Source organism: Budorcas taxicolor, chromosome 15 (assembly GCF_023091745.1).
Source record: "Budorcas taxicolor isolate Tak-1 chromosome 15, Takin1.1, whole genome shotgun sequence".
Taxonomy (NCBI): domain Eukaryota; kingdom Metazoa; phylum Chordata; class Mammalia; order Artiodactyla; family Bovidae; genus Budorcas; species Budorcas taxicolor.
Genome location: NC_068924.1, coordinates 48,718,523 through 48,746,186, shown reverse-complemented (window position 1 = coordinate 48,746,186; position 27,664 = coordinate 48,718,523). Strand labels below are relative to the sequence as shown.

At 41.6% G+C, this 27,664-nt stretch overlaps 3 protein-coding genes across 3 annotated transcripts; all 3 read right to left on the bottom strand.

Moving 5' to 3' along the window:
• Positions 1-5,087: 5,087 nt before the first annotated feature.
• LOC128060777 (olfactory receptor 51I2-like) lies at positions 5,088-6,094 on the bottom strand. Its single transcript, XM_052653156.1, is given in 2 exon segments — positions 5,088-5,440; positions 5,443-6,094. Coding segments are annotated over 2 exon segments (954 nt in total). The 5' UTR covers positions 6,044-6,094.
• A 6,248-nt stretch (positions 6,095-12,342) lies between these two features.
• On the bottom strand, positions 12,343-13,365 carry LOC128060720 (olfactory receptor 51I2-like). Its single transcript, XM_052653095.1, has one exon. It carries the CDS (start codon positions 13,303-13,305, stop codon positions 12,343-12,345), a length of 963 nt encoding a protein of 320 aa, XP_052509055.1. The 5' UTR covers positions 13,306-13,365.
• A 12,584-nt stretch (positions 13,366-25,949) lies between these two features.
• On the bottom strand, positions 25,950-26,990 carry LOC128060528 (olfactory receptor 51I2-like). The gene has a single exon (XM_052652933.1). The coding sequence runs from the start codon at positions 26,976-26,978 to the stop codon at positions 25,950-25,952; it is 1,029 nt and encodes a 342-aa protein (XP_052508893.1). The 5' UTR covers positions 26,979-26,990.
• Between the last annotated feature and the right edge of the window lie 674 nt (positions 26,991-27,664).

Below are 27,664 nucleotides of genomic sequence, written 5' to 3'. Positions count from 1 at the left end.
AGTGGCTATTTCGGGTAATAGTATGATTAGTAGTTGGGGCATTCACTGGATATCTGGAGACACACTTTATAGAGAGATGCAGCTGAGAAAACTTAGAAGCTCATGGCAGAAAGGGCAGGGCTGGTACCATAGACCAGGGAGTCAAGAGCACAAAACATTGTGAGACTGAGTAGGGTCAGTGGCCCAGGTGACCAGCAAGGAAGAAAAGCTAAGGCAAGCATAGGGCCACAGAAAGTGAATAGAACATACAAGTGGAACATGTATTCCCAGGGTTCTGAGGTACCGTGCTGGGGACACCCACAGCATCAAAGTGCCATGGGTTTGATTGGGGAATTAAGATGGGGAATTAAGATTGGGGAATTAATTGGGGAATGGGGAATTAAGATCCCACATGTTGTGTCATGCAATACAGACTTTTTTTTTTTTTAAGACTGTATCCCTGATAGCTGTATTTAGCATAAGTATGGTTCCAAAGGCCCACCCAGGAGCCCCACAAGCCAAGTATAGCACTTCCAGAAGGAAGCCAAATGGGAAGAATGTGTGTGGGCATTGCAGGGGTGCGGGAGGAATGAATGGAGCAGGAATGAGATCTCCACCCACAGGGACGTGCTAGGCAGACCTAAGGAGAGGTAGGTAAGTGTGAGAAGCAGGTAGGAGAGTAGAGAGCATGGCACATGGCTGGCCAGACTTTTCTGGCCATAGCCAGAAGCACAGGACTACTCAGTAGAAAAGATATCAAGAGAGCATATCCAATTTCTTGGACTGGAATCCAGAAGATGAGAATTGTGAGCAGTATGGAATCTGCTGTGCCCGGTGAGTGGTGACCAGCATATCGAGGTATATAAACTAGTCAGTGCCAGCTAGGGTCACTCTGAACTGTATGGAGGATCATCCCAGTCCCCAGTAGTGCCCTGACACTGAGACTGAAAGAAAGAAACAGAATGAGAGACAAGAGAAAGACTTTTTCTTATTAGGAAAGCAGTATATGATCACAGTAAACAAAAATCTTAGACATTCTGAAAATATAACAGAAATAAAAATGTAATAAAAACTCCAGTAAACTTGTCACCCTAAAGAAAAAAAAAAAAGTACTGCTGGCATTTTGGTGTTTATTCTTCCAGATTTCTAATAAGTGTTTGTATACATGCTTCTGTATGATGAATGTGGGTATCTGTTTAGTAGTTGAAATCCCAAAGAGTCATAGACAAATGAGTAAAAAGAGACAAATCAGAAAGACACATTTTTTACTTTTATTTCTGGGGATGCAGCTATTATCTTAGATTTCAAAAGAGATTGCAAGTGTATAGTAGTTAATATGCTCAGGACAAAGTTTCATGGTTTTGATCCTAAGTGGATTAACCATTTGCTGAATGTAAACCCACATGGACACACATCAACACTTCCACTACCTTCCTTCCTGTGTTTCTCAATAAGTACTAAATGCCAGATTTAGGGACAAAACTATATCTGGTCATTTACTTCAGTACTTACTGGGTCATCTGGAGGGCCCAGAGGTAAGAACTAGGATGAAAAGAGAGGCTGCCTTTTTTAGGAGAGTTGACTGGAAATTAGAGGTTTCCTGGGTAGTTTTCATAGTAAAGAATCTGCCTGCAATGTGGGAGACCTGGTTTTGATCCCTGGGTTGGGAAGATCCCCTGAGGAAGGGAAAGGCAACCCATTCCAATATTCTTGCCTGGGAAAACCCACAGGCAGAGGAGTCTGGTAGGCGACAATTCATGGGGTCGCAAAGAGTTAAACACGACTCAGCAACTAACACTTTCACTTTTCAAAGAACTTTATCATGTACATTTTACCTGGACATCTTTTTTGACCCCATTTCCTTTGTTTAGATATTCTTGTCTCTGGCCTCACCATTGCAGCTAATTGGCCCTTTTCTGGGTCCTAGAAAAGTTAGAATAACATGAAATTTCAGTCTTTAAGTCACTTACTCTTTTTTTTTTTTTGGTTTTCCCTAGAAATGATTCATAAACGTGTCTTGTGTTCCCAGTTATGACCACCAGCTCTCTAGTCCAGATACTCCCCTGCTGCTTGTCATTGTCAAAACCAATTGTCATTGTCAAAACCTTCACACTGGTCTCCTTGCTTTGAATATCATTTGCGCCAGTCCTAAATCCCACAAAGCTGGTATGAGTTTTTTTTCCAAACACACCTCTGATTAACTTCCCTGCTTAAAATCCATCAAAGATCTTTTGTTACTTCCCATAAAAATTTTTACTTCTCAGAAAGACAGTAGGCTACACCTTTCCCTTTAATACCTGTTCCTGTCTTATTTTTCCAGTATAACATTTATAATTCTTCCACACAACATAGTATTCAGCTACTTGGTGTCTCTGATTGATTTCATGCATTTTTAAAGCCTTTGTTTCACTCTGTTGCATTGTATGAACTGATCTTTTGCCTTTTTTTTTCTTTTTAATAACTCCTTATAAAATGAAGTTATTCATGATTTGTCAGGCCAGAAGAAGTATTCTCTCTTCAGCGTGCTCTGACTTCTTGAAGATTTTTAGAACTGGACCATTTTCAGTTCAGAAAAGCTCGAATGAGATCGCTGAGTTGTATCTGTTTAAGATAATAACGTATCTTATATCACTCTTTCAATTAAGTTGAGAAGATTCCCTTGTATGCAATGGACATACATGTGGAGGGCCATTCCCTTCCACTATGGCTGGCCTTCTTGACATAGGCAGATCTGAACCTGGGAAAGGAATATATGATAACATTGGTTTAGGCTTTCAGGGTTGATGTTCATTGTTTATCTCTTAAGCAAAGTACTTTCAAAGTACTTCATGTCCATTCCCCTGGAATCTCATAGTTTTTGTTATCCTAGATTTGATCCAAAGAATATGAAGCTGAAGCAGAACCAGACTGTAATCTGCTATTCCTAAGGAAGCCAACAAGGATGTAGAGTTCTTAACTCTAACACACTTCAAGAATAAGGGTGTGAAGACTTGGTTGGAAATCTGAAATGGGGTTATAGGAGAGGATGCAACTGTCAGTGTCAGACTTCACCATGGAATCTGTCAGGCAAGCAAGTCTCTTGGAGAAAAAGACGCTCCTGAGAGGGGTTACAAGAAGAGTTAGTGCTTAGGCAGGTGGCACCATATCACATGATTAACACATTTATTCACTTGTTCAATAAAAGTTTATGAAAAAATTAAAGATGGCTTTTTCATGTTGTTTTTTCCTTTAGATTTTCCTCTTCCATAATTCATACTTTGCCTAGAAAAACCCTATACAGTTTTCAAGATGAAATAAAAAGCCTTCTCCCCTTTGTGGAGGTTTGTCTGATCTTCCTAGGAAAGTTCTAGCATGTATGGATTTATTGTTCTTGTGATCGCTTGCACTAAATTTTATTATGGTATGTTTAAATCTATACTCTGATTGTGTATTTACATACCTTTATCCTGGCACAATATTGTGAACTCCTAGAAAGAAAGGACCATGATTAAAACATTTCTTAGCCTTTGCTCCCCAGCACTGCTTCCTGTACAAAGTAAATGGCGAATGTCCATTTGTATCATGAAGAAGCCTCATTGTCATCCCACTGCATGAGCACAGGCTAGGAATTGTCAGTGCTTGCTGAGGATAGCAGGATCCTATGAGGCTACAGAAAGCATCTTTTGCGGTACCCAGACTCTGTTCAGTTCAGTTCAGTTGCTCAGTCATGTCTGACTCTTTGCAACCCCATGAATCACAGCACGCCAGGCCTCCCTGTCCATCACCAACTCCCAGAGTTCACTCAGACTCATGTCCATCGAGTCACTGATGCCATCCAGCCATCTCATCCTCTGTCACCCTCTTCTCTTCCTGCCCCCAATCCCTCCCAACATCAGTCTTTTCCAATGAGTCAACTCTTCGCATGAGGTGGCCAAAGTACTGGAGTTTCAGCTTTAGCATCATTCCTTCCAAAGAACGCCCAGGACTGATCTCCTTTAGAATGGACTGATTGGATCTCCATGCAGTCCAAGGGACTCTCAAGAGTCTTCACCAACAGCACAGTTCAAAAGCATCAATTCTTCGGCACTCAGCTTTCTTCACAGTCCAACTCTCATATCCATACATGACCACTGGAAAAACCATAGCCTTGACTAGACGGACCTTAGTTGGCAAAGTAATGTCTCTGCTTTTCAATATGCTATCTAAGTTGGTCATAACTTTTCTTCCAAGGAGTAAGCATCTTTTAATTTCATGGCTGCAGTCACCATCTGCAGTGATTTTGGAGCCCCAACAAATAAAGTCTGACACTGTTTCCACTGTTTCCCCATCTATTTGCCATGAAGTGATGGGACCAGATGCCATGATCTTAGTTTTCTGAATGTTGAACTTTAAGCCAACTTTTTCACTCTCCTCTTTCACTCTCATCAAGAGGCTTTTGAGTTCCTCTTCACTTTCTGCCATAAGGGTGGTGTCATCTGCATATCTGGGGTAATTGATATTTCTCCTGGTAATCTTGATTCCAGCTTGTGCTTCTTCCAGCCCAGGGTTTCTCATGATGTACTCTGCATATAAGTTAAACAAGCAGGGTGACAATATACAGCCTTGACATACTCCTTTTCCTATTTGTTACCAATCTGTTGTTCCATGTCCAGTTCTAACTGTTGCTTCCTGAACTGTATACAGATTTCGGGAGAGGCAGGTCAGGTGGTCTGGTATTCCCATCTCTTTCAGAATTTTCCACCGTTTATTGTGATCCACACAGTCAAAGGCTTTGGCATAGTCAATAAAGCAGAAATAGATGTTTTTCTGGAACTCTCTTGCTTTTTCCATGATCCAGTGGATGTTGGCAATTTGATCTCTGGTTTCTCTACCTTTTCTAAAACCAGCTTGAACATCTGGAAGTTCACATACTATTGAAGCCTGGCTTGGAGAATTTTGAGCATTACTTTACTAGCATGTGAGATGAGTGCAATTGTGCGGTAGTGTGAGTATTGTTTGGCATTGCCTGTCTTTGGGATTGGAATGAAAACTGACCTTTTCCAGTCCTGTGGCCACTGCTGGGTTTTCCAAATTTGCTGGTATATTGAGTGCAGCACTTTCACCAGACTCTGTAACATGTCATAATTACATCAGCCTCTGCCTTTCTCCCTTAGCATCCTGAGCATGGCCTCCCTGATAGGCTTGGACTTGACACTATTGATGACAGGGTTGAGCGCAGGGGGCACCACCAGGTACACGTAGGAAACAAGGGAGTGTACCACAGCAGGAAGGTGCCTCCCAAAACGGTGGATCATGGACATGGTGACACCTGGAATAAAGAAGACAAAGACAGCCAGGAAATGGGAGGTGCTGAGGGCCTGGATGTGCTCCCTGGGAGAGGCTAGACTCAGGACCATGCACAGGATGAAAGTGTAGGGTAGGACGATGAGCAGGGAATCCATGCCCCCAGTGGACACAACCACCCAGAGCCCATAGCGTATTTGATGCTGATGTCAGCACAGGCTCTTCTCATCATGTCAGGATGGAAACAGAATGAGTGAGACAGGACATTATTGCCAGGGCAGAAGTTTAGACGCTTAATCAAAAATGGCACAACGAAGAGGCCCAAAGTAGCACGGGCCACAGTGGCCAGCCCAATCCTGATGATGACATTGTTCGTGAGGACAGAGGCATAGCGCAGGGGGTTGGAGATGGCCACAAAGTGGTCAAATGACATGGCCAGGAGCACCGAGGACTCCACCACAGAGAAGAAGTGGAGGAAGAACATCTGGACCAGACAGGCGTTGAAGCCGATGAGCCGATGGTCAAACCAGAGCATAGCCAGCGTGGTGGGCATTGTGGCCAAGGTGAGGCCCACGTCGGTGAGGGCCAGCATGGACAGGAAGTAGTACATGGGCTGGTGCAGGCTGGGGGTCCTCCTCACAGCCAAGAGGATCAGGCAGTTTCCAGCGAGGGCCACAGTGCACATGGAGGAGAAGGGGATGGAGATCCAGGCATGAATGGCCTCCAGGCCTGGGATGCCAATCATCAGGAAAGCAGGAGGCTGGAAGAAGGAGATGCTGGCAAAGGACCACGAAGAGAGCATCTTTAGTTTACAGATCAGGTCTCCAGAAAGATGTGACTTCTTCAATCTGGGCACGCACTGAGAGGATCCAGAATGATAGTAAAGAAAAATCTAATATTGAATCTGAATTCTAAAAATCAAGTCCCGTACCTGATCGAGTCCCAGTACAATCAAGTAACTGGTTGTATTTTTTATCAACATGTCTAAAACCTAATGATAATAACAAGTTAAATCTTTACAAACCCCCTATTATATTTCATGTAGTATGCTAGTGTATTGCCTGGCATGAAATTCTCATTTCATTATCAATGTCATAAATTTCTTTTTAAGGCTGTTCCCCCTCATCCACAATATCGGGCCCTATAAGTCATGTCACTATGACATAATTTTATCTTGCAAAAGTTTACCATCCCTAATGTTGAGCCCAGGTATGAGCTGAGGACATTTCTCTGTAGGGAAATAGCGATTAGAATTCAGAGAATCTGATCATTGTCTACTTGTTGCCCAAACTGAGGATGTAGTGTTATGCGCATTGGGATATAAGAAGAATGCCTGTTTGGAGAGAGAGAAGGACAATTGAATCAGATACCCAGGGAGAGGCAAGGGTGAGAGCTCATGCAGTCTGATAGAGACAGGGTCTGAAAGAGTGACTAGGTGCTTTATTCCCCCATGGAGATGGCCTTACACTTCCTGAAACCAGGCATTCCTAAGGTCCCATGTTTTTCTTACTTTTGACTCTTGTACAAACCATTTTGAGTATAATAAATGGATTGATTTGTGCATAAGAATTTTTGACTGAATTTCTCCATCTCAGAACCAGCAGAGACTTTGGACAAGGCCACCTCCCCCCTCCCATTATACAGATGAGAAAACTGAGACTCAACTCTAGTGGCTGGCCTCTGAGTGAACTGCTCCTATGTTGTAGTCCTTCACATTAAATCCGAGTCTCTCTGACTCCAAATCCAATATTCTTTCCTGCGACTTCTTCAAATGAGAGAAAGTATTTGAAAACTGTCTTAAGCACAAAGCACCGCAGGCATGATTTTTGTTATTATTGTGTGATATGTATTTCTTTAAATCTTTCCCTGTATATTATTCCTTTAGTCTTCACAATTATCTTGTGATATAGACTCTGAAGGGATTACTATCCTTACTTTAGGGATAATGTAACTGAGATTCAGAGAAGTGGCTTATTTATGCTACTCCCCTGCTTAAAATCTCTCAATCATTCCTAAGTGCAGTCTGATAAAATGCTTGTGATATGATGTTATATGGTGATACTGACCCCTATCATTTCAAACATTTTTAAAAAATTGGGATATAGTTGATTTACAATGTTGTGTTAGTTTCAGGTGTATAGCAAAGTGAATCAGTTATACACATACATATATATACATTCATTTTTAAGATTCTTTTCCCACATAGATGATTACAGAGTGAGTAGAGTTCCTTGTGCTATATAGCAGGCCCTTAGTGGTTATCTATTTTATATATAGTAGTGTGTATATGTCAGTCCCAAGCTCTCAGTTTGTCCCTCTCAACCCCACCTGCCTAACTCTCCACCCTTATCACAGAACAGAAAACCTCTTGCTCAGTATTCTTTAACCACACAGACCTTATTTCAGTTTATTAAAAAAGCCAAGTCACTGCTTCACTTTGGGGCTTTCCTGTTCATCCTTCATCCCTCTGTTTGCTTTCTCCTGGGTCACTCCTCTGTCTTTAGATCTTAAATATTTTCTCAGAGACCATTTGGGTTGACCCTCATTAAGTAGGTGCCAAGAGCCATATACCAAACCCATTATGCTCACCCTACACATACTTAGTTTCTTTGATACCACTCCACATATTTTAAAATTTTATGATTGCTGCTTTCCTGGAAATCTTTTGTTCTCTCTCACTGAGACTGTACGAGCCGGGAATACAACAGCCATATGGTTGTATTTGCTGACACAGAGCTCTTGCATTGTGCAGTGCCTGGAACAGAGCAGATTTTCAGTCAATATTTGCTCGTTTGAATAAATAAATGACAAAATAAATAATCAAGCCTGTAAACTCAATGAAAGGAGAGGAAGGAAAAGAAAACTACTATTCCCCTATCCTCCAAATATTGGGAAAAGGGCTGATTTTAAAGAGGAAGGTAGTTGAGGTCTTATCCTAGGCATTAATGCATTATAGAACTGAAAACATGTTTGATTCAGGGTGACTGGGCATAAAAGAAATGCCCAATGAAGGGTCTTGTTAAATCTTTGAAAATGAATTTTTTATAAATTTAAGAATTAAGGTCAACAATGAATCTCAAGTATTTGGGTCTATCCATACTGCTTTGAGAAGTGTGATGGGGGCCTTCACAGACATGTGTGTACTTCCAACCTTACTATTGTCTAGAATTAAAGCTAATAGATGAATCCACCACGGGTGTACATGAGTTCCCAATCCTGAATCCCCCTCCCACCTCCTACCCCATATCATCTCTCTGGATCATCCCCGTGATGGATTCATGTCAATGTATGGCAAAACCAATACAGTATTGTAAAGTAAAATAAGGCAAAAATAAAAATTAAAAAAAAAAAAAAGCGCTAATAGATGTCCTTTCATCAACTTCCTCTATCTGCCCAATATGCCTTACATCTCTGCTCTCCTTCCTATCATTCAGTCCCTAATTCTATAGTTCATAGTCTCATCATTTCTTTTACAGTTTCTTAGGGTGGATGCTTGGCTGGTATCATTTCTCTTACCTAAATGACCACCTCCTCTTCTGGCAGATTTCTCAAGCTACTTCAATCAGTTCAATTTTCCTAACTTTCCTTTCCACACTGAAATTGGTGTATCCCTACACCACTGAACTTCTTAATCACTTTCTAGGCCAGTCCACCAGTGCCTTTGGCTGGAGCTCTGTACTGTCACTTAGGTGTACATCCCTTCAAGGCTTCCGAATCTCTGGGGCAAGCACAGGAGCAGAGACCCTCGGTTCTGTCTCCATGCTTTGTAATTGGTGGAGTAGCACTATCACACAGCAGACAGCAGATACAATGCATTCCAATTTATTTTAATGTAGAGAATTAGAGTTATGCCGCTATATCATTGAGTTGTGCTGGTTATGTATTGCACAGATTAGAAATTAGTCAAGTTACGATCAACAATGAATTCCCTCTACTCTGAAGCCACGTGGTGGGATATATCTAACTTTTTCCACATATATCAATGAAAGACACTGACGTTTGGAGAAATCAAGTTTCTAGTGAGGATACAGCATTGCATGATCTAACCTTAATTCTGTTTGTCACATAATACCTTGTTGTTCCAAATAAACTGCACTGTTTGCCACAGACTGTACTAGGTACCAAGCTTACTAAAAATCTGTCAGTTTCTCCTTGTGATCCTCAATTTCCTCAGGAACTGAGACAGATTATCTCTCTTTCTAATTCTGGCATTCTATGATTGCAAGACCCAGTGTTCCTAAGATAGATTTGTTTTTCACTTCCCTACCTATTCCTTTTATTGTTTTTTTGCCCTCTGATTCTCATTCCCTTAAGGTTCTCATGCTCCTACACTTTTGTTTTAGCTAAACAACCCTCCATATGCCCAACCATTCTTTTCCTCCCTTCTGTTTCTTCATTCACATCTCTTAGAAACCCCGTTCAATCATTCAGTCATTTACCTGGAGATTTCTGATTTCTTTCTCCTCTCAGCTAGCTTGAGCCTCCCAAGGACAGCAATTCTGATTTATATTCATAAGGCTCTACTCAGCACAATGTATGGTATATCTTGGGAATTTGGTTGCTGTGATGAACAACTGAATGAGTGAAAGTCACCAGAGTGATTTGCATACTATGCTTGCGTGTTGCCAAGCATGCATCTTTCTATTTTTCTAGAATGGTAGCCCAGAAGAGATTTTGGTACCCTTAACCATTACCACTCTGGATCACCAATATAGACGCCAGTCTTAGAAACAGAGCTTAGGATTTTGAGGCCTTCTCTGAGCTAATCCAGGAGCCACAGGAAAAGATTATCCTTGATCTTTCCCTTACACAGAATATGAAACTACCACTGAGGGTACTTAGCGCTCCTGTCTCCATATTTCTCTGCTACCTCTGCCTTCTGTCACTTATCTCCATTTGACTCTTATTTTGAAGGAGGAGAGGGGGAGATAACAGAAGTGTCCTCTAGGACTCTGGACATAGAGAAGGCTCTGAGTCTGGGCTCTGGATACTTACCCTGGCTGCTTCCCCAGGCTGCTTTGTTGTACTTCTTACATAAACCGGAGAAGACTCTGCAGCCAAGACACTCCTCTTTTGCTGCTTCAGGGGAATGCAGCCCATCTCTAGGGATATCAGGCTTTAGGCCACAGAGAAAGTTTTTTCTGTTGCGCTTCACCCCTGGGGTGGGAACATGTGATGAGAGGGTAAGAAAGATGGAGGAGGCTGAAGGGAGCTTTCAGGAGAAAGGGAAACCCTGGTCAGTTAGAGACATGGGCCATTAGAACTCTCCAGAATGTAGAGACTCTCTGGTAATCTACCCCAGCCCTCTGTAAAACATGCTTTCAACAAGTTTTGATGCTTCAAGGGCCCATCTATGCTGTACACGTCATTTTAAAAAGAATACCTTTCTCTTTGCTGGAAAGAGGCAGAGTTAGCCAACACAGAGATGACATTACTTGCGACCAATAACTAAACTGAACACTCAGAAGTAGGTCATGAGGGAAAAAGGAATGCCTATGTCACAGAAGGAAAAATGCTTTTCACCAAAAGAATTTTCAAAAACTGAAGGAGCATGATATTTGGACATGGATATTAAGATCACTGGCCAAGGTCTTGGAGAAGAGACCAGAAAGTGGTAAATCTTCTGAATATCCTCATAAAACATATGTACATAGGGGACTTCCCTAGTGGTCCAGTGGTTAAGACTTTATTTTCCAACGTAAGGGGTGTGGGTTCGATCCCTGGTTGGGGAGCTAAGATCTCACTTGCATTGTGGCTAAAAATGCCAAAGCATAAAACAGAAACAATATTGTAACAAATTTAAAAAAACCTTTAAAAAATCTTGAAAAATAATAAGAACCCCAAGGGCTGGTCCAACCACAATTCTGGTTACCCATAGGCAAGGCCATCATTAAAATAATTATATATAAAAAAAGACATTTGCACATCATAGAGAAGGAGAAAAGGTGCTCAAATATTAGGCAGCCAGACACATCAGTGAAGCTCTGTGTCCTGTCAGCCTACCCTCTCCAAGGTAAAGGGAAAATTATTTCACCTTGTTCTTCCTACTTCCTCCAAACAGGCACAGAACCTATTAGTCATCCTTGGGTTTTAGAGAGAGCACTTATACACTTGAAAATAATCATTTGACCCATTTGTCAGGTGCATAACAGGATGTCAGTTTTGAGAGGGACTACCAGACCTCCTTACCTGGTCAAGAAGAAAGAGAACTGGACATGGAACAACAGACTGTTCCAAATTGGGAAAGGAGTACATCAAGGCTATATATTGTCACCCTGCTTATTTAGCTTGTGAAGAGTACATCATGCGAAATGCTGGGCTAGATGAATCACAAGCTGGAACCAAGATTGCTGGGAGAAATATCAACAATCCCAGATATGCAGATGACACCACCCTAATGGCAGAAATCTGGTTTAAAACTCAGCATTAAAAAAACTTAGATCATGGAATCCTGTCCCGTCACTTCATGGCAAATAGATGGGGAAAAAATGGAAACGGGGGCACACTTTATTTTCTTGGGCTCCAAAATCACCACAGGTGGTGATTGCAGCCACAGAATTAAAAGACACTTGTTCCTTGGAAGAAAATCTATGACAAACCAGGTTCCTCTGTCCATGGGATTCTCCAGGTAAGAATACTGGAGTGGGTTGCCATCCTTTTCTAGGGGATCGTCCCAATCTAGGGCTTGAACCCATGTCTCCTACATTGGCAGGAGGATTCTTTACCACTGCGACTGGTGGGCTATAATCCACAGGGTTGCAGAATCAGACACAGCTGAGCATGTACACTTACTTAAACATTTTTCTATGTGTAATTTTTATGTATATTCATAGTTGAGATGTTTGAAGGGAAAGACCATTTGTAAATCATTTCTGTATTCCTTGTACTTAGCATAGGACCAGAAAAAAGTTAGCAGTGAAAAAATGTATGTGAAATAATGAGAGAATAAATAAATAAATGAAAGTTTCCCATGATTATCAATCATCTCCTTTCCCAGATGCCCAAAACAGTGCTATGGTGGGACTTGATCTATCCAGGAGTTGAAATTTTGATTTGCCAAACTTTCTTCAAGGCCCCCAATCTTGTAGGCATCTGGCATCATCAACTCTGGCATTTCCTCCTCAGCACCCTGAGCATGGCCTCCCTGATGGGCTTGGACTTGACACTGTAGATGATGGGGTTGAGCACAGGGGGCACCACCAGGTACACGTAGGCAACAAGGGAATGTAATATGGGGGGAAGGTGTCTCCCAAAACGGTGGATCATGGACACACCTATGACTGGGATGAAGAAAACCAGAACAGCTAAAATATGAGAAACACAAGTGTTGAGGGCCTGGACACGCTCCCTGGGAGAGGCCAGACCAAGGACGGTGCACAGGATGAAAGTGTAGGACAGGACAATGAGCAGGGAATCTATGCCTGCAGTGGACACAACCACCCAGAGCCCATAGAGGATGTTTATGGTGATGTCAGCACAGGCTCTTCTCATCACATCAGGATGGAAGCAGAATGAATGGGACAAAATGGTCTTATTAGGGCAGAAGTTCAGACGTTTAAGCAGGAAGGGCACTGGGAAGAGAGACAGGGTAGCACGAGCCACAGTGGCCAGCCCAATCCTGATGATGACATTGTTCGTGAGGACAGAGGCATAGCGCAGGGGGTTGGAGATGGCCACAAAGCGGTCAAATGACATGGCTAGGAGCACCGAGGACTCCACCACGGAGAAGAAGTGGAGGAAGAACATCTGGACCAGACAGGCGTTGAAGCCGATGAGCCTGTGATCAAACCAGAGCACAGCCAGCGTGGTGGGCATTGTGGCCAAGGTGAGGCCCACGTCGGTGAGGGCCAGCATGGACAGGAAGTAGTACATGGGCTGGTGCAGGCTGGGGGTCCTCCTCACAGCCAAGAGGATCAGGCAGTTTCCAGTGAGGGCCACAGTGTACATGGAGGAGAAGGGGATGGAGATCCAGGCATGAATGGCCTCCAGGCCTGGGATGCCAATCATCAGGAAAGCAGGAGGCTGGAAGAAGGAGATGTTATCGAAGGACTGGGAAGGGATCATCTTTGGAAGGCAGCTGAGGTCTCCAGAAATTTGTGACTTTTTCAGTCTCAGCAGATAGATAGAAAGACACTGACCAGATATCTGTCAAATAAGACATTTATTTATGCTTTTCATTTATTATTTTTCCTTTTCTCAGCTTTTACTTTGTATTATTAACTCTTCCAGGGATGAGTATACATTAGCCAATGTGTCCTCAAAACAAATGCAGCATGTTGGGGGATAGTTTAAATTTTCCATGGCTGGGTGGGTGCTTGGTTGCTCAGCCATGTCCAATTCTTTACAACCCTTTGGACCCCATGGACCCCAGAGGCCCACTAGCCTCCTCTATCCATGGGATTTCACCGGCAAGGGTACTGGAGTATTGCCATTTCCTCCTCCAGGAGAAAATAAATGAGTGAAATAGATTTAGGATTTCTTTCTTTCTAAATATAAATGCTATACTATTTTCGCCCGTTACTTGCAGTCAGTGTCTTCTAATATTGAAAAAAGTGATGTTTGTTAACACTCTTCACTAAGTAAGTGAAACTGAAAATCGCTCAGTTGTGTCTAACTCTTTGAGAACCCATGGACTGTATAGTCTATGTAATTCTCCAGGCCAGAATACTGGAGTGGATAGCCTTTCCCTTCTCCAGAGGATCTTCCCAACCTGGGGTCGAACTGAGGTCTCCCGCATTGTAGGTGGATTCTTTACCAGGTGAGCCACAATGGAATCCCAAGAATACTGGAGTGGGTATCCTATCGCTTCTCCAGTGGATCTTCCCAACCCAGGAATTGAACCGTGGTTTCCTGCATTGCAGGCAGATTCTTTACCAGCTGAGCTACCAGAGAAGCCCTTCACTACGTAAAGCACTCTCTAAACGCTCATCATCGTCATCCCTTTGCCCTGATTATTATTGTCATTCCATTGATAGTGTATTTTGCATATGTGCTTTCACACAGCACATTATTTTGTACCTTGTTGGTAGATAAGAGAAACATTTTAGCTAAGGTAAAAAGAAAGAAATTCTTAAGTTCATGAAAGGAGGAGAAAACTACAGCTTTCACCTGACTCAGCTATTAGAGCTTGAGATCGTTTTGTATTTGGAGGATCTGAGTACAATCCCAGGACATTGTCTTCTAATCAACATCCAGTAATGATAAATTCCTAGGCTGAATGTCATATTAAGTACTCAGAAGGTTAAATGAAGAGATGCTTGATTCTCACCAGATCACTAAGAGCACTTAAGTATTTGGGATCTATCTCTGCTTTGCCCAGAGAATATCCGTCTGGGTCTTTGGGTGCCCTTATAATCCATTGCTTTACAGGAATCATTCCCTCACTGCATTCATTGAGCATTCCCTACCACTGTTTCCACTTTTCCCCATCTATTTTCCATGAAGGACCTGATGCCATGATCTTTGTTTTTTGAATGCTGAGTTTTAAGCCAGCTTTTTCATTCTCCTCTTTCACATTCATCAAGAGGCTCATTAGTTCCTCTTAAATTTCTGCCATTAAAGTATTATCATCTGCATATCTGAGGTTGTTGATATTTCTCCCAGCAATCTTGATTCCAGCTTGGGCTTCATACAGTCTGGCATTTCACATGATGTACTTGGCATATAAGTTAAATAAGCAGGGTGACAATATACAGCCTTGACGTACTCCTTTCCCAAAGTTGATTCAGTCCATTGTTCCACGTCTAGTTTTAACTGTTGCTTCTTGACCTGCATACAAGTTTCTCAGGAGGCAGGTAAGATGGTCTAGTATTCCCATCTTTTGAAGAATTTTCTACAGTTTGTTGTGATCCATATAGTCAAAGGCTTTAGTGTGGTCAACGAACAAGTGGATGTTTTTCTGGAATTCTCTTGCTTTTTTTATAATCCAATGGATGTTGGCAATTTGATCTCTGGTTCCTCTGCCTTTTCTAAATCCAGCTTGAACATCTCGAAGTTTTTGGTTCACGTACTATTGAAGCCTAGCTTGGAGGATTTTGAGCATTACCTTGCTAGCGTGTGAGATGAGTGCAATTGTGCTACAGTTTGAACATTCTTTGGCATTTCCTTTCTTTGAGATTGGGATGAAAACTGACCTTTTCCAGTCCTGTGGCCACTGCTGAAGTTTCCAAATTTGCTGGCATATTGAGTGCAGCACTTTTACAGCATCATCTTTTTGGATTCGAAATAGCTCAACTCAAATTCATAGTAATTTGATATTTTTTATGGATTATACTCCATACACAGTTATTATAAAATAAGACTATATCCTTATATCTTACTTTATACCTAGTAGTTTGTACCTCTTAATCCCCTTCACCTATTTTGCCCCTTTCCCCAGCTCTCTTCCCTCCTATAACTTTTAAGGAATTTTAATAAAAACAATAAGGCAATGTTTAGAAAGGAAGGGAGAGGCTTGGTGAGTTTCCTTGCTGCTGCTGCTGCTAAGTTGCTTCAGTCGTGTCCGACTCTGTGCAACCTCATAGACAGCAGCCCACCAGGCTCCCCAGTCCCTGGGATTCTCCAGGCTAGAACACTGGAGTGGGTTGCCATTTCCTTCTCCAATGCATGAAAGTGAAAAGTGAAAGGGAAGTTGCTCAGTCATATCTGACTCTGTGTGACCCCATAGACGGCAGCCCACCAGGCTCCTCTGTCCATGGGATTTTCCATGCAAGAGTACTGGAGTGGGGTGCCATTGCCTTCTCCGGAGTTCCCCTAGGGTACGCTGGAAATGAACCTAATATCAAATTCTGGCCTATTTGGCTTACACACTTTCAGGGGTCATACACCACTTGTATTGAAAATGGGCTGTGCTAGATATGGAACATTTGTTAAGTGTGGGGTTGGCAGGATTAGATTATCAAGAAAACCTTGTTCTCTTCTGATATGCCATAGTGACAAGATTTGAGGTTGTGCAGTTGAAGCCCCTTCCTGTTTCTCCAAAAATCTTTTTAATCCATTCTGTGACCCTTTGGCTCCTTCTTACAAAGAATTAAAATTTTCTGTTTATTGTGTTAATTATCTCCTGGCTACTGCTTTTCTTTTTCCTAATCCAAGACACATTTCCTCACTAATCTCATTCATTCTCAGTGTTTTGATAATTTCACAAATTTCTGTTTTTTTCCTCCCAAGAGTAATCGATGAATGAAGAACAAAATAATAGTTGAATGAAGACACCCTAAATTTTATAATCCAGTTCTCCTTCACTGTGGGGCTTCTCTGATAGCTCATTTGGGAAAGAATCTGCCTGCAATACAGGAAACCCCAGTTTGATTCCTGGGTTGGGAAGATACCCTGGAGAAGGAACAGGCTACCCACTCCAGTATTCTGACCTGGAGAATTCCATGGTCTGTATAATCCATGGGGTCGTAAAGAGTTGGACATGACTGAGCAACTTTCGCTTTCACTTTTCCCTCCACTGCAACCCTTAACACAGCACCTCCTAGGTGGATATGTTCACAAATTAAAGTATAAATTTTGTATATATTAAAAACCAGTGGCACCTTCAGATTAATACAATTACTATTTATTATTATCCAATTTTATTTAAGTTTACTTAGGATCAACTCAGGAAATACCCTCTGTCGTTGGTAACATAAATGATGACATGATAACAGAAGGTGAATTCTGAGCTGTTCATTTAACTTGCGGGAATCTGAGGATTAATTTTATGTCAGATTAGTGTCACAAATCTCTTTCTTCCATTCTGCATTAATTGATCTATTATTGGGTTATTCACAAATCCCTTATCTTAGAACTTGCTTTTGTCCACAGTTCATAGGTAGATCCCATGCAGCTGTGGATATTTGTGTGACCTATTGCTCTTGGCTGTGGTGGAAGAATCCAAATGGTAATTTAAGCTGAACTTTCAGGAAATTTAGAGCACAGGGAGTAAAATTATAGGATACCAGTTAAGACTAGTTGCCAAACCCATGAGCAACTCCAATGCAATCACAAGAATTTCTCCCTTGCATCCTGATCATGACCTTTCTATCCCTTTTTGTGAATATTACAGTGTCATGAGGAGCCTAATAGTAGAAAAGGATTCTCTGTGGTGAAACAAAAGAAAAGCTTTATTTTCTGTTCTTTTACTAAAATGCCTATTTCAGTAACCAATTTCTATAAACATGTTTCTTGCTTCCCATGAGGTTTGGAAGTGTTATAATAAATCACTTTAACCTGGAAACAGACCAGGTTAGTTCTTCTATTATTATCTCCAGGACACTAAAGAGTCAAAGATATTATGAATTATAGCTCTCCTCCCCCAAGGAATTCAAGCACTTCCACTTTAGCATTCTAGGTTTCCATTAGCTTGTGACTGGGTGTGTCTGGGAATGTCAAATTGTCTACAGGCAAAAGGCTGAATCCACCATACTTTCTCCACTTGACCTCAAAGCCAAATGCTTTTCTATTTTAAAAATTTTCTACAAAAAAGAAAACCATGGTAATTATGATGGTATAATCATTTTGTAATAGATGAGTCTTTTATAAAAGGCTCTTCTTACTCAGAAAAATGGAAACAAAAATCTCATAGTGAGAATATAGACACCAAGAAAATGTTCAGATCACCCACAGGACAGGTGGGATTTCTCTTATACTGACGCCTTACTTAGAGAAACAAAAGTGTACTCATCTGCTTGGACACAGAGCCTGGGTTTCTGAATAATTATATGAATTAGGAAATCTTTCTGTTCAGAAAGTAGTTCTTTACTTCTCCCCTACCTGGGCGGGGGTGGGGTGGGGGTGGACCTGCCATTTATGGAAGGTCCTTTCCTTCCTGCTCCTGGCATCTACTCATTCTCCAGCTCACTGGCTCCTCAAGACAGCAACTGACAGAGAGGGATCTCAGACTCTCTAACTAGGTCCTCATCCTTCTAAATAGTGTAGAAAGGGTTCTATCTGGTCCCCAGGTTACTCACACTGCTTGTTGTTGCAGTCCTCTCTACTGTTCCACATTCTGAAGGAGCCCAGAAAAACTCTGCAATTAAGATCCTACTTTATACCACTGACTGGGTGCCTTAGTGAGTCACTGCTCCCCAGGGATGGCCCTGCCACCGGCGACAGAGGATAGTCTCTGCTTAGTCTTTCCTGGGGAATTGACAACATGCAGGACACATGTGTTTGGATGAAAACTTATAAAAAATGGTTTATTTGAGCAATTGAATTGTGGAGGAGAGGCCTAGAATCATCATCTTTTCTAAGTTGATCCAACTGTTAAGATGGCTGTCATTAAAAAATAGTATTGGTGAGGATGTGGAGTGCTGGAGCCAGCACGGGCGATCCCACCCATGACAAGGTCATGCGGAGTGAGTGACCTCAAGGCAAGGTGAGTCAGGTCTCCAGGGGCCCTCTGTCTGAGCATCTATCCCGAAACCAAAATCTGTCTGTTCACTGTCTGCTATACTATACTCTTCTGACATTACAGGGGGCTATCCCCGACCACCTTTCTCTGGAAAAAGTTAACTTAGAGCTCCAACTGGTCTCCTGCATATGAAAGGAATGTTTCAGCTCAAATCTCTCTGATGGCTCTCTAACTTGCCTGACAGGTTCCCCTGGACTTTCACAACTTGTGATTGTTTACAGCCCCCCAACCATGAGAGGAACGAAGCTTAAAACATCTTAAAGATATAGAGGCTTTTAGAGCTAAGAATTAGTTTGGTGAAGGGTTTCATTGTTGAGTTAGTGTTTGCTGCCAGGCCTCCATATCCTTTATCTTTTAGGCACCTGGGAGGATATTAATCAATGTAAACGGGATGCAGAAACAAGAATATAGTAGTTTTGATGTTAGCAATACTAGACTTTTGAGTTAATGAATTTTCTCTTTGTTATAAATCACTGTATTCGTCTTTTCTTGTTATAAATTGTTGTGTCCTTGCTATGTAGGAATCTAACTTTATTTAATGCTTTCTGAGAGTGGCACCAGATTTTGGAAAAGAACAACACTATTAAGGCAAATAAGTTTTCTGGTTGACAGACCCTTATCAGAAAAAGGCCGTAAAATGTTAATAGGCCTCCTGGCCAGAAGATGATGTAAATCACCTAAGACTTGTGTATACAGCTAGGTATGCAGAGAAAAAGCCTGGTCTCAATAAGAGTCAGGGCTGCTGATGCTGCATAATTTTGTATTATCCCTTGATCTCTATGTACAACCAAAAGTATAAAATGCTTTCCTGAACAATAAAGTATGGACCAGTTTCTCAGACCAGCTTCTCAAACTGGTTTCTTGGAAATTGGGCTCCCCCCATGTCGACTCTCTCTCTCTCTCTTTCTCCCTCTCCCTCCCTCTCCTTTTCAGGCTGATCCTTTGGAGCATGGAGGCTCACCACATCTACTTACTTCCTGCCTACTTACTGCCCTGGCTTCTAAGACCCACACAAGAGGGAGCCCAAGGTGGGGCATCCTCTGCTATTCAAGCAGGCGCTGGTGGCCTACGTAGATGGTGCAAACCTCTTGTCTTGAAGTTTTATTGGTTTTCCACATAAACCAAGGAATACAGCATCTTTCCTCCTCTAAATTTCCCACTACACTATTCTTTCCTAACCTTTATATTTCTAATTAAATAGTCCTTTTCCAGACGCCGACTCCGTCCCCACTTCGAATTCCCTGGATCCACCGGGGCTGGACTCTGGCAGTGGAGAAATTAGAACCCTTGTACACTTGGTGATACTGTAAACTGGTGCAGCTGCTATGAAAAACAGTATGGACTTAACTAAAAAATTAAATTTGCAACTACCGTATCATCCAGCAGTTCTACTTCTGAGTATATACTCAAAGAACTGACATCAGGATCTAAAAGATATCTGCAATACCACCTTAAGAAAATATTTATGTTTCCAGGTGTCAACCTCTAAATCCTGCTTAAATTTACCCACTCCCCAATTTTTTGCCAGGATAGCTGCCAGTGAAGAAAGTGCCTACCGGAGTGGTCTCTGGGATGACTTTGGAACAAAGGTATTTCTATCCCAGAGACACAAAATTTTACAAGGTGAGGCAGACAGAGTGATATACTAAAATGTAGAGGCTCTAATATTATAATCTCAGGCAATGGCAAATGGTCAGAGGAAGGCCATTCTTGAGCAAGGAGGTATACATTTGGAGCAACAAGGATGTCCATTGGATCCACAGCTGTGAAGAGCTGTAACTCTAGCTTTCATTGCATGAGATTTGATGTAAATTTAATAAGTAGTTGTTGAATAAATACATGAATAAACTTCAGTGCATTTATTTAGGAGTTGTGATTCATAAATAGGTTTATTCAAGCAGTATTCCTGAAGCCACCTTTGGTCTAATCTCTTTTCTGGATAATGAAGACATTCAATGTGAATCAGGTTTCACTGTTGCCTTCCAGAAACTGTCAGCATAAAGCATGTTTCAACAGCAAGTGGTAAGAGTTCTAAGAGTGGTGTGTATAGGCTACAAAAGGAGTAGCAGAGAGAAGATCACAGACCCAGAGGACAGGAACTTTCATCTCCTCCAGAAGAAGAAGAGTCTTCTAATTGAGACAGTGAGAGTAGGAGTTGGGGACATTAGCAGTAAAGGAGCTGGAGGCCCTCCCCCCAGGGACGCACAGCTGTGGGCCAGGCCTCTGCTGCATACATTTGAAGGTAAGCTAGGGGAGGGGAACGAGACCCTGCCTCCAGAGATCTCCATTTCTGAAGAGATTCTGTAGGCCCTATGCTGCTGATACATTCTCTCACTGTGTTCATTCATCCATCCATTAAAACATTATGCATTGAGTGGGAAGCATTTTTTATCCATAATTATAATACAGTGTGTTAAGTATTACAACTGAAGGAGACATTGGGTGCTCAGTGATCACTGTTGAACTCTCTGATTTGGCTTGGGGTTGGTGGGAGTTCATGAAGTCCCAATTACAGTTTTGAGTAAAATCATATTCTAGTCAAGAGGAGGTATGATTATTTTGCTGCCTCTGAATTCTAATTCAGCATCCCTAACATGCATACCCAAGCTCAGTCTTAGGATCTCCTCAGTATCTAATAATTATCTAAGAGGCTGTCCTATCTCTCTTGAAATATAGGACCATGGGCATGAGGGTCTCTCTGTCTCTCTCTCTTTATATATATGTATGTATGTATATATACACACATATGTATATATGAGATATGCTCCACTCACACTTCCTCATTTTTATAAATTTAAAGTGTCTGCAGGAGTCAAAAGAATATTCTTTTAAAAAATATTTATTTTATTTGGAGGCTAATTACTTTACAATATTGTATTGGCTTTGCCATATATTGACATGAATCTGCCATGGGTGTACATGTGTTCCCTATCCTGAACCCACCTCCCACCTCCCTCCCCATCCCAGTCCTCTGGGTCATCCCAGTGCACCAGCCCCGAGCACCCTGTATCATGCATCAAACCTGGACTGGCCATTCATTACACATATCATAATATACATGTTTCAATGCCATTCTCCCAAATCATCCCACCCTTGCCCTCCCCCACAGAGTCCAAAACACTGCTCGATACATCTGTGTCTCTTTTGCTGTCTTGTATACAGGGTTCGATACTTGTATTCCAATCACCTAGATTAGCAACATTTTTAACACTGTTTTCTGTCTCTTTCCTGCCTTCACTCTCATATATGCACTCACACACATTTATTTTGATAACTCATTTGAAAATAAATTATAGCTATTTTAACCCTTCTTAAAAAATATGAAGTATGCACTTCCTAAAAATAGATTTTCCTACCTAATCACAAAACTATTTTTAAACCTAGACAAATCATACCAGCCTAATACTATTGTGATCACTCACCTAGAGCCAGACACCCTGGAATGTGAAGTCAAGTGGGCCTTATGAAGCATCACTATGAACAAAGCTAGTGGAGGTGATGGAATTCCAGTTGAGCTAGTTCAAATCCTAAAAGATGATGCTGTGAAAGTGCTGCACTCAATATGCCAGCAAATTTGGAAAACTCAGCAGTGGCCACAGGACTGGAAAAGGTCAGTTTTCATTCCAAACCCAAACAAAGGCAATGCCAAAGAATGTTCAAACTACCACATAATTGCACTCATCTCACACGCTAGTAAAGTAATACTCAAAATTCTCCAAGCTAGCCTTCAACAGTGAACTTCCAGATGTGAACCATGAACTTCCAGATGTTCAAGCTGGCTTTAGAAAAGGCAGAGGAACCAGAGATCAAATTGCCAACATCCATTGGATCATAAAAAGCAAGAAAGTTCCAGAGAAACATCTATTTCTGCTTTATTGACTATGCCAAAACCTTTGACTGTGTGGATCACAACAAACTGTGGACAATTCTGAAAGAGATGGGAATACCAGACCACCTTTTGATAAATTTGTATGCAACAGGAAGCAACAGTTAGGACTGGACATGGAACAACAGACTGTTTCCAAATTGGGAAAGGAGTATGTCAGGCTGAATATTGTCACTCTGCTTAACTTCTATGCAGAGTACATCATGAGAAACGCTGGGGTGGAAGAAGCACAAGCTGGAATCAAGATTGCCAGGAGAAACATCAACAACCTCAGATATGCAGATGACACCACCTTTATGGCAGAAAGTGAAGAAGAACTAAACAGCCTCTTGATGAAAGTAAAAGGAGAGTGAAACAGTTGGCTTAAAACTTAACATTCAGAAAACTAAGATCATGGTACTGGTCCCATCACTTCATAGCAAATAGATGGGGAAACAATGGAAACAGTGACAGACTTTATTTTTGGGGGCTCCAAAATCACGGCAGATGGTGACTGCCTCCATGAAATTAAAAGACGCTTGCTCCTTGGAAGAAAAGTTATGACCAACCTAGACAGCATATTAAAAAACAGAGACATTGCTTTGCCAACAAATGTCCATTTAGTCAAAGCTATGGTTTTTTCAGTGGTCATGTGTGGATGTGAGAGTTGAACTACAAAAAAAGCTGAGCCCTGAAGAACTGATGCTGCTGAATTGTGGTGTTGGAGAAGACTCTTGAGAGTCCCTTGGACTGCAAGGAGATCCAGTCAGTCCATCCTAAAGGAAATCAGTCCTGAATATTCATTGGAAGGACTGATGCTGAAGTTGAAGCTCCAATACTTTGGCCACCTGATGGAAAGAACTGACTCATTTGAAAAGACTCTGATGCTGGGAAAGACTGAAGGCAGGAGGAGAAGGGCACAACAGAGGATGAGATGGTTGGATGGCACCACTGCCTCTAAGGACATGAGTTTGCGTAAACTCCAGGAGTTGGTGATGGACAGGGAGGCCTCTCATGCTGCTGCAGTCCATGGGGTTGCAAAGAGTCAGACATGACTGAGCGACGGAACTGAACTGTACTAAATACTAGTACTTATATACAATACATATTTGAATTCCATGATTGTCCTAATAATGGCTAATTAATGCTAGCATTTGGTTTTTATGCCCCTTTGATCTCTTTTAATTTAGATTAAGTCCCTGACATAACTTTTATAACCCCGTATTTTGAAAACTATCCCAGGCTACTAGTTTGTGTGTGTGTGTGTGTGTGTGTGTGTGTACGTTAGTGTAGGTATGTGTGTGTGTGGTGCTTTCCATATTTATTGTTTCCCTGGTTATTCCTCAGAGTTAGATTCAGGTTGAGCATTTTTGGTAGGACTTTTACATATGAGATTTTGTGTCCTTATTCATATCAAAAGGCACATAAGGTCAGATTACATCTTATTGGTTAACCTAAATTTGATCATTTGCTTAAGATATTATTGACAGTCTCTTTATTGTTGAAACAGATTTATCCTTTTTTATATAGTAAGTGAGTTGTGCAATGTACTTTGAAACTGTGTGAATATTGTATCTGAACATCCTTTAAGCATTTGTTGATTATTTAAAACACATTAAAAACTGCAAAGAGGTTATCTTATAAAACAATACTTTTCTGCATTTGTTTCATGACCTTCTTCTATAAAAAGAGTTTCTTCTTTTCTCCCTCTTCATTTTGAATATCACTGGGGACTCATACTTTTCTTAAAGAATTCTATTTTCTATAATCAATTGCTGTTAAAATTATTTTTAATGTTCTAATTGACTTACATTTGGTCACTGGAGAAGGCAATGGCACCCCACTCCAGTACTCTTGCATGGAAAATCCCATGGACGGAGGAGCCTGGTAGGCTGCAGTCCATGGGGTTGCTGAGAGTTAGACACGACTCAGTGACTTCACTTTCACTTTTCACTTTCATGCATGGGAGAAGGAAATGGCAACCCACTCCAGTGTTCTTGCCTGGAGAATCCCAGGGACGGTGGAGCCTGGTGGGCTGCCATTTCTGGGGTTGCACAGAGTCGGACACGACTGAAGTGACTTAGCAGCAGCAGCAGCAGCAGCAGTAGCCTTTTTGAATGAATTTCTCTGTGTGTGTGTGTGTTTTAATGCTCCTATTGACTTTGTATTTTTTTATTGCTTCAGACATAAACGATTTCATCTCACTTTGTGTACTCCCTGCTCATACCTGGATACCTGGAATTAGCCACTACTCTAAGAATCCTAGGTTTTATGTAGTGGTGAATGGTATTTAGAAGCAAATAGATACTAGTCTTGCTCATTGATGCTGGTATCATTGCTTCCAGGTACTTTCAGAAGACAGAGAAGAGAAATGTGGAGATGAAATTAAACAAAAAAAATCACATCTATTAAAAACAAATTATTGACTTAGCTTTAGTTTACATTCTTTTTTCTAGACTGTTAAAACAACTTCTTAAATGTTTTCCTTGCATTTTTTTTCTCCTCTATTTTCACCTTACTAATTTGTGATACACAGTAAAGCCTCTACAACTTTTTACGTTGCAGTAGCCTTTCCAAGGCTGACTTTTAAACAAAGAATGAAGACCAAATGGTCCAATCAGATCTGAAAAGTTAAAGAGGTCTCACCACTGCCTGTCATTTCCAGCTCATCTCCAGTTCTCCCTCCAACACCTAACACATTATGCTGAGCCATACCTAACCACTCACTTTTTCACATCAACCAGATAACTCCATGCCTCAGTTTTATCATTTTTTATGTTCTTTTCCATTTATTAGGTATGACCTCCCATTGCCTACATTTTCTGCCTATAAGCTCCTACTCATCTTTCAGCCTCCTTCTTCCCTGACTCCTATCTCATTTCCTTCTGTCAAGGCAGCAAATCCACTTCTAGGCTTCTATACCAGTTTGTGTGAACCTCTCACAGCCTTATTACATATTATTATAATTGTGTGTTTAGAAGCTGCTACCTTTCAAAGTACGGAAGAGATTACATATGGTTCATTTAAATATTTCATATAACAACCATAGATTCTAGCATAAATAAACACTAAATTAAAAAAATGAATTTAATGAGTGGAGTAAACAATTAGAACTGAGGAAGTCCCTGGTGGTCCAGTGGTTAGGACTTGGCACTCTCACTGCTGGAGCTCCAGGTTTCATTCGTGGTTGGGGAATTAAGATCCTGAAAGCGATGCAGCACAGAGAAAAATAACAAATAAATAAGTAAACAAATCAAATGTGAAGCCACAAAGACTTAAGAAGGAATCAGGACTGCATTTCCCCCATATGTATGAGGGTGATTTGCTTGTTATTCTCTTGATAATGTTTCTGGGTCAGAGCTCGGAAAAATGGGCTTTCTGGACATAGATTATGACTGTTTGACTGTGTTTTCCCTCAGATTCTGAGGTTATTTCTTAATTTCATCAGCCTTTCCTCTTCTCCCTCAGCACCCTAAGCATGGCCTCCCTGATGGGCTTGGACTTGACACTGTAGATGATGGGGTTGAGCACAGGGGGCACCACCAGGTACACGTAGGCAACAAGGGCGTGTACTATGGGGGGAAGGTGTCTCCCAAAACGGTGGATCATGGACACACCTATGACTGGGATGAAGAAAACCAGAACGGCTAAAATATGAGAAACACAAGTGTTGAGGGCCCGGATACGCTCCCTGGGAGAGGCCAGACTCATCACTGTATGAAGAATAAGGGTATAGGACAGCACAATCAGCAAGGAGTCTATTCCCATCGTGGACAGAACCACATACAGCCCATAAATGATATTGACAGTAATGTCAGCACAGGCTTGTTTCATGACATCTGCATGGAAACAGAATGAGTGGGACAAGAGGATCTTGCCAGGGCAAAAGTTCAGTCTCTTTAGTAAGAAGGGCAATGGGAAGAGGGACACAGTGGCTCGGGCCACAATGGCCAGTCCAATCCTGATGATGACATTGTTTGTGAGGACAGAGGCATAGCGCAGGGGGTTGGAGATGGCCACGAAGCGGTCAAACGACATGGCCAGGAGCACCGAGGACTCCACCATGGAGAAGAAGTGGAGGAAGAACATCTGGACCAGACAGGCGTTGAAGCCGATGAGCCGACGGTCAAACCAGAGCACAGCCAGTGTGGTGGGCATTGTGGCCAAGGTGAGGCCCACGTCGGTGAGGGCCAGCATGGACAGGAAGTAGTACATGGGCTGGTGCAGGCTGGGGGTCCTCCTCACAGCCAAGAGGATCAGGCAGTTTCCAGCGAGGGCCACAGTGTATGTGGAGGAGAAGGGGATGGAGATCCAGCCATGAATGGCCTCCAGGCCTGGGATGCCAATCATCAGGAAAGCATGAGGCTGGAAGAAGGAGATGTTGGCAAAGGACAAGGAAGCAAGCATCTTGGGAAGACAGTTGAGGTCTCCAGAAATTTGCGACTTTTTCAATCTGGGCAGACACAAAGACATTGACCATACACCTATTAGGAAGACATTTATTTATACTGTGTAGACTCTTTCATTAATTATTTTCTATTTCTCAGCTTTTACTTTGTATTATTAACTGTTCCAAGAATGTATATATAACAACCTATATGTCATGAAAACAAATATGCCACTTAGGAGATAGCATAACTTCTCTATGATTATCAGAAAATAAATGATTGAAATAGATTTAAGATTTAGTTCTTAATAAATGTAAATTTTATACTATTTCCACCCTTACTTCCAGTGTTTTCTTTAAATAAAGTGATGTGTGTTAGCCCTCTTGAATATATAAAAGACATTTTAAATGCTCATGGTCATTCCTTTTTGCAAAATTTTAAAAGATTAACATAGTTATCACATGTGCTCTCATAATTACTTTCCTGATAGATAGGGAAGGGAAATATTTTATCTAAAGTGAAAAGAGAAATTCTGAAGTCCAACAAAGGAAAAGAAAGTTGCAGCTTCTTCCTGAATTATTAAAACTATTAGAACTTGGGATCTTCTTGTGTTTGGAGGGTCTGAGTACAAACCCTAGGACATTGTCTTCTAATCAAGACCCATAATGATTAATACCTAGGCTGTTAAGTACTAGAAAAGTTTTGTTGAATGAAGAGACACTTGATTCTCACCAGGTCGCTGAGAACACTTAGATATTTGGGGTCTGTCTC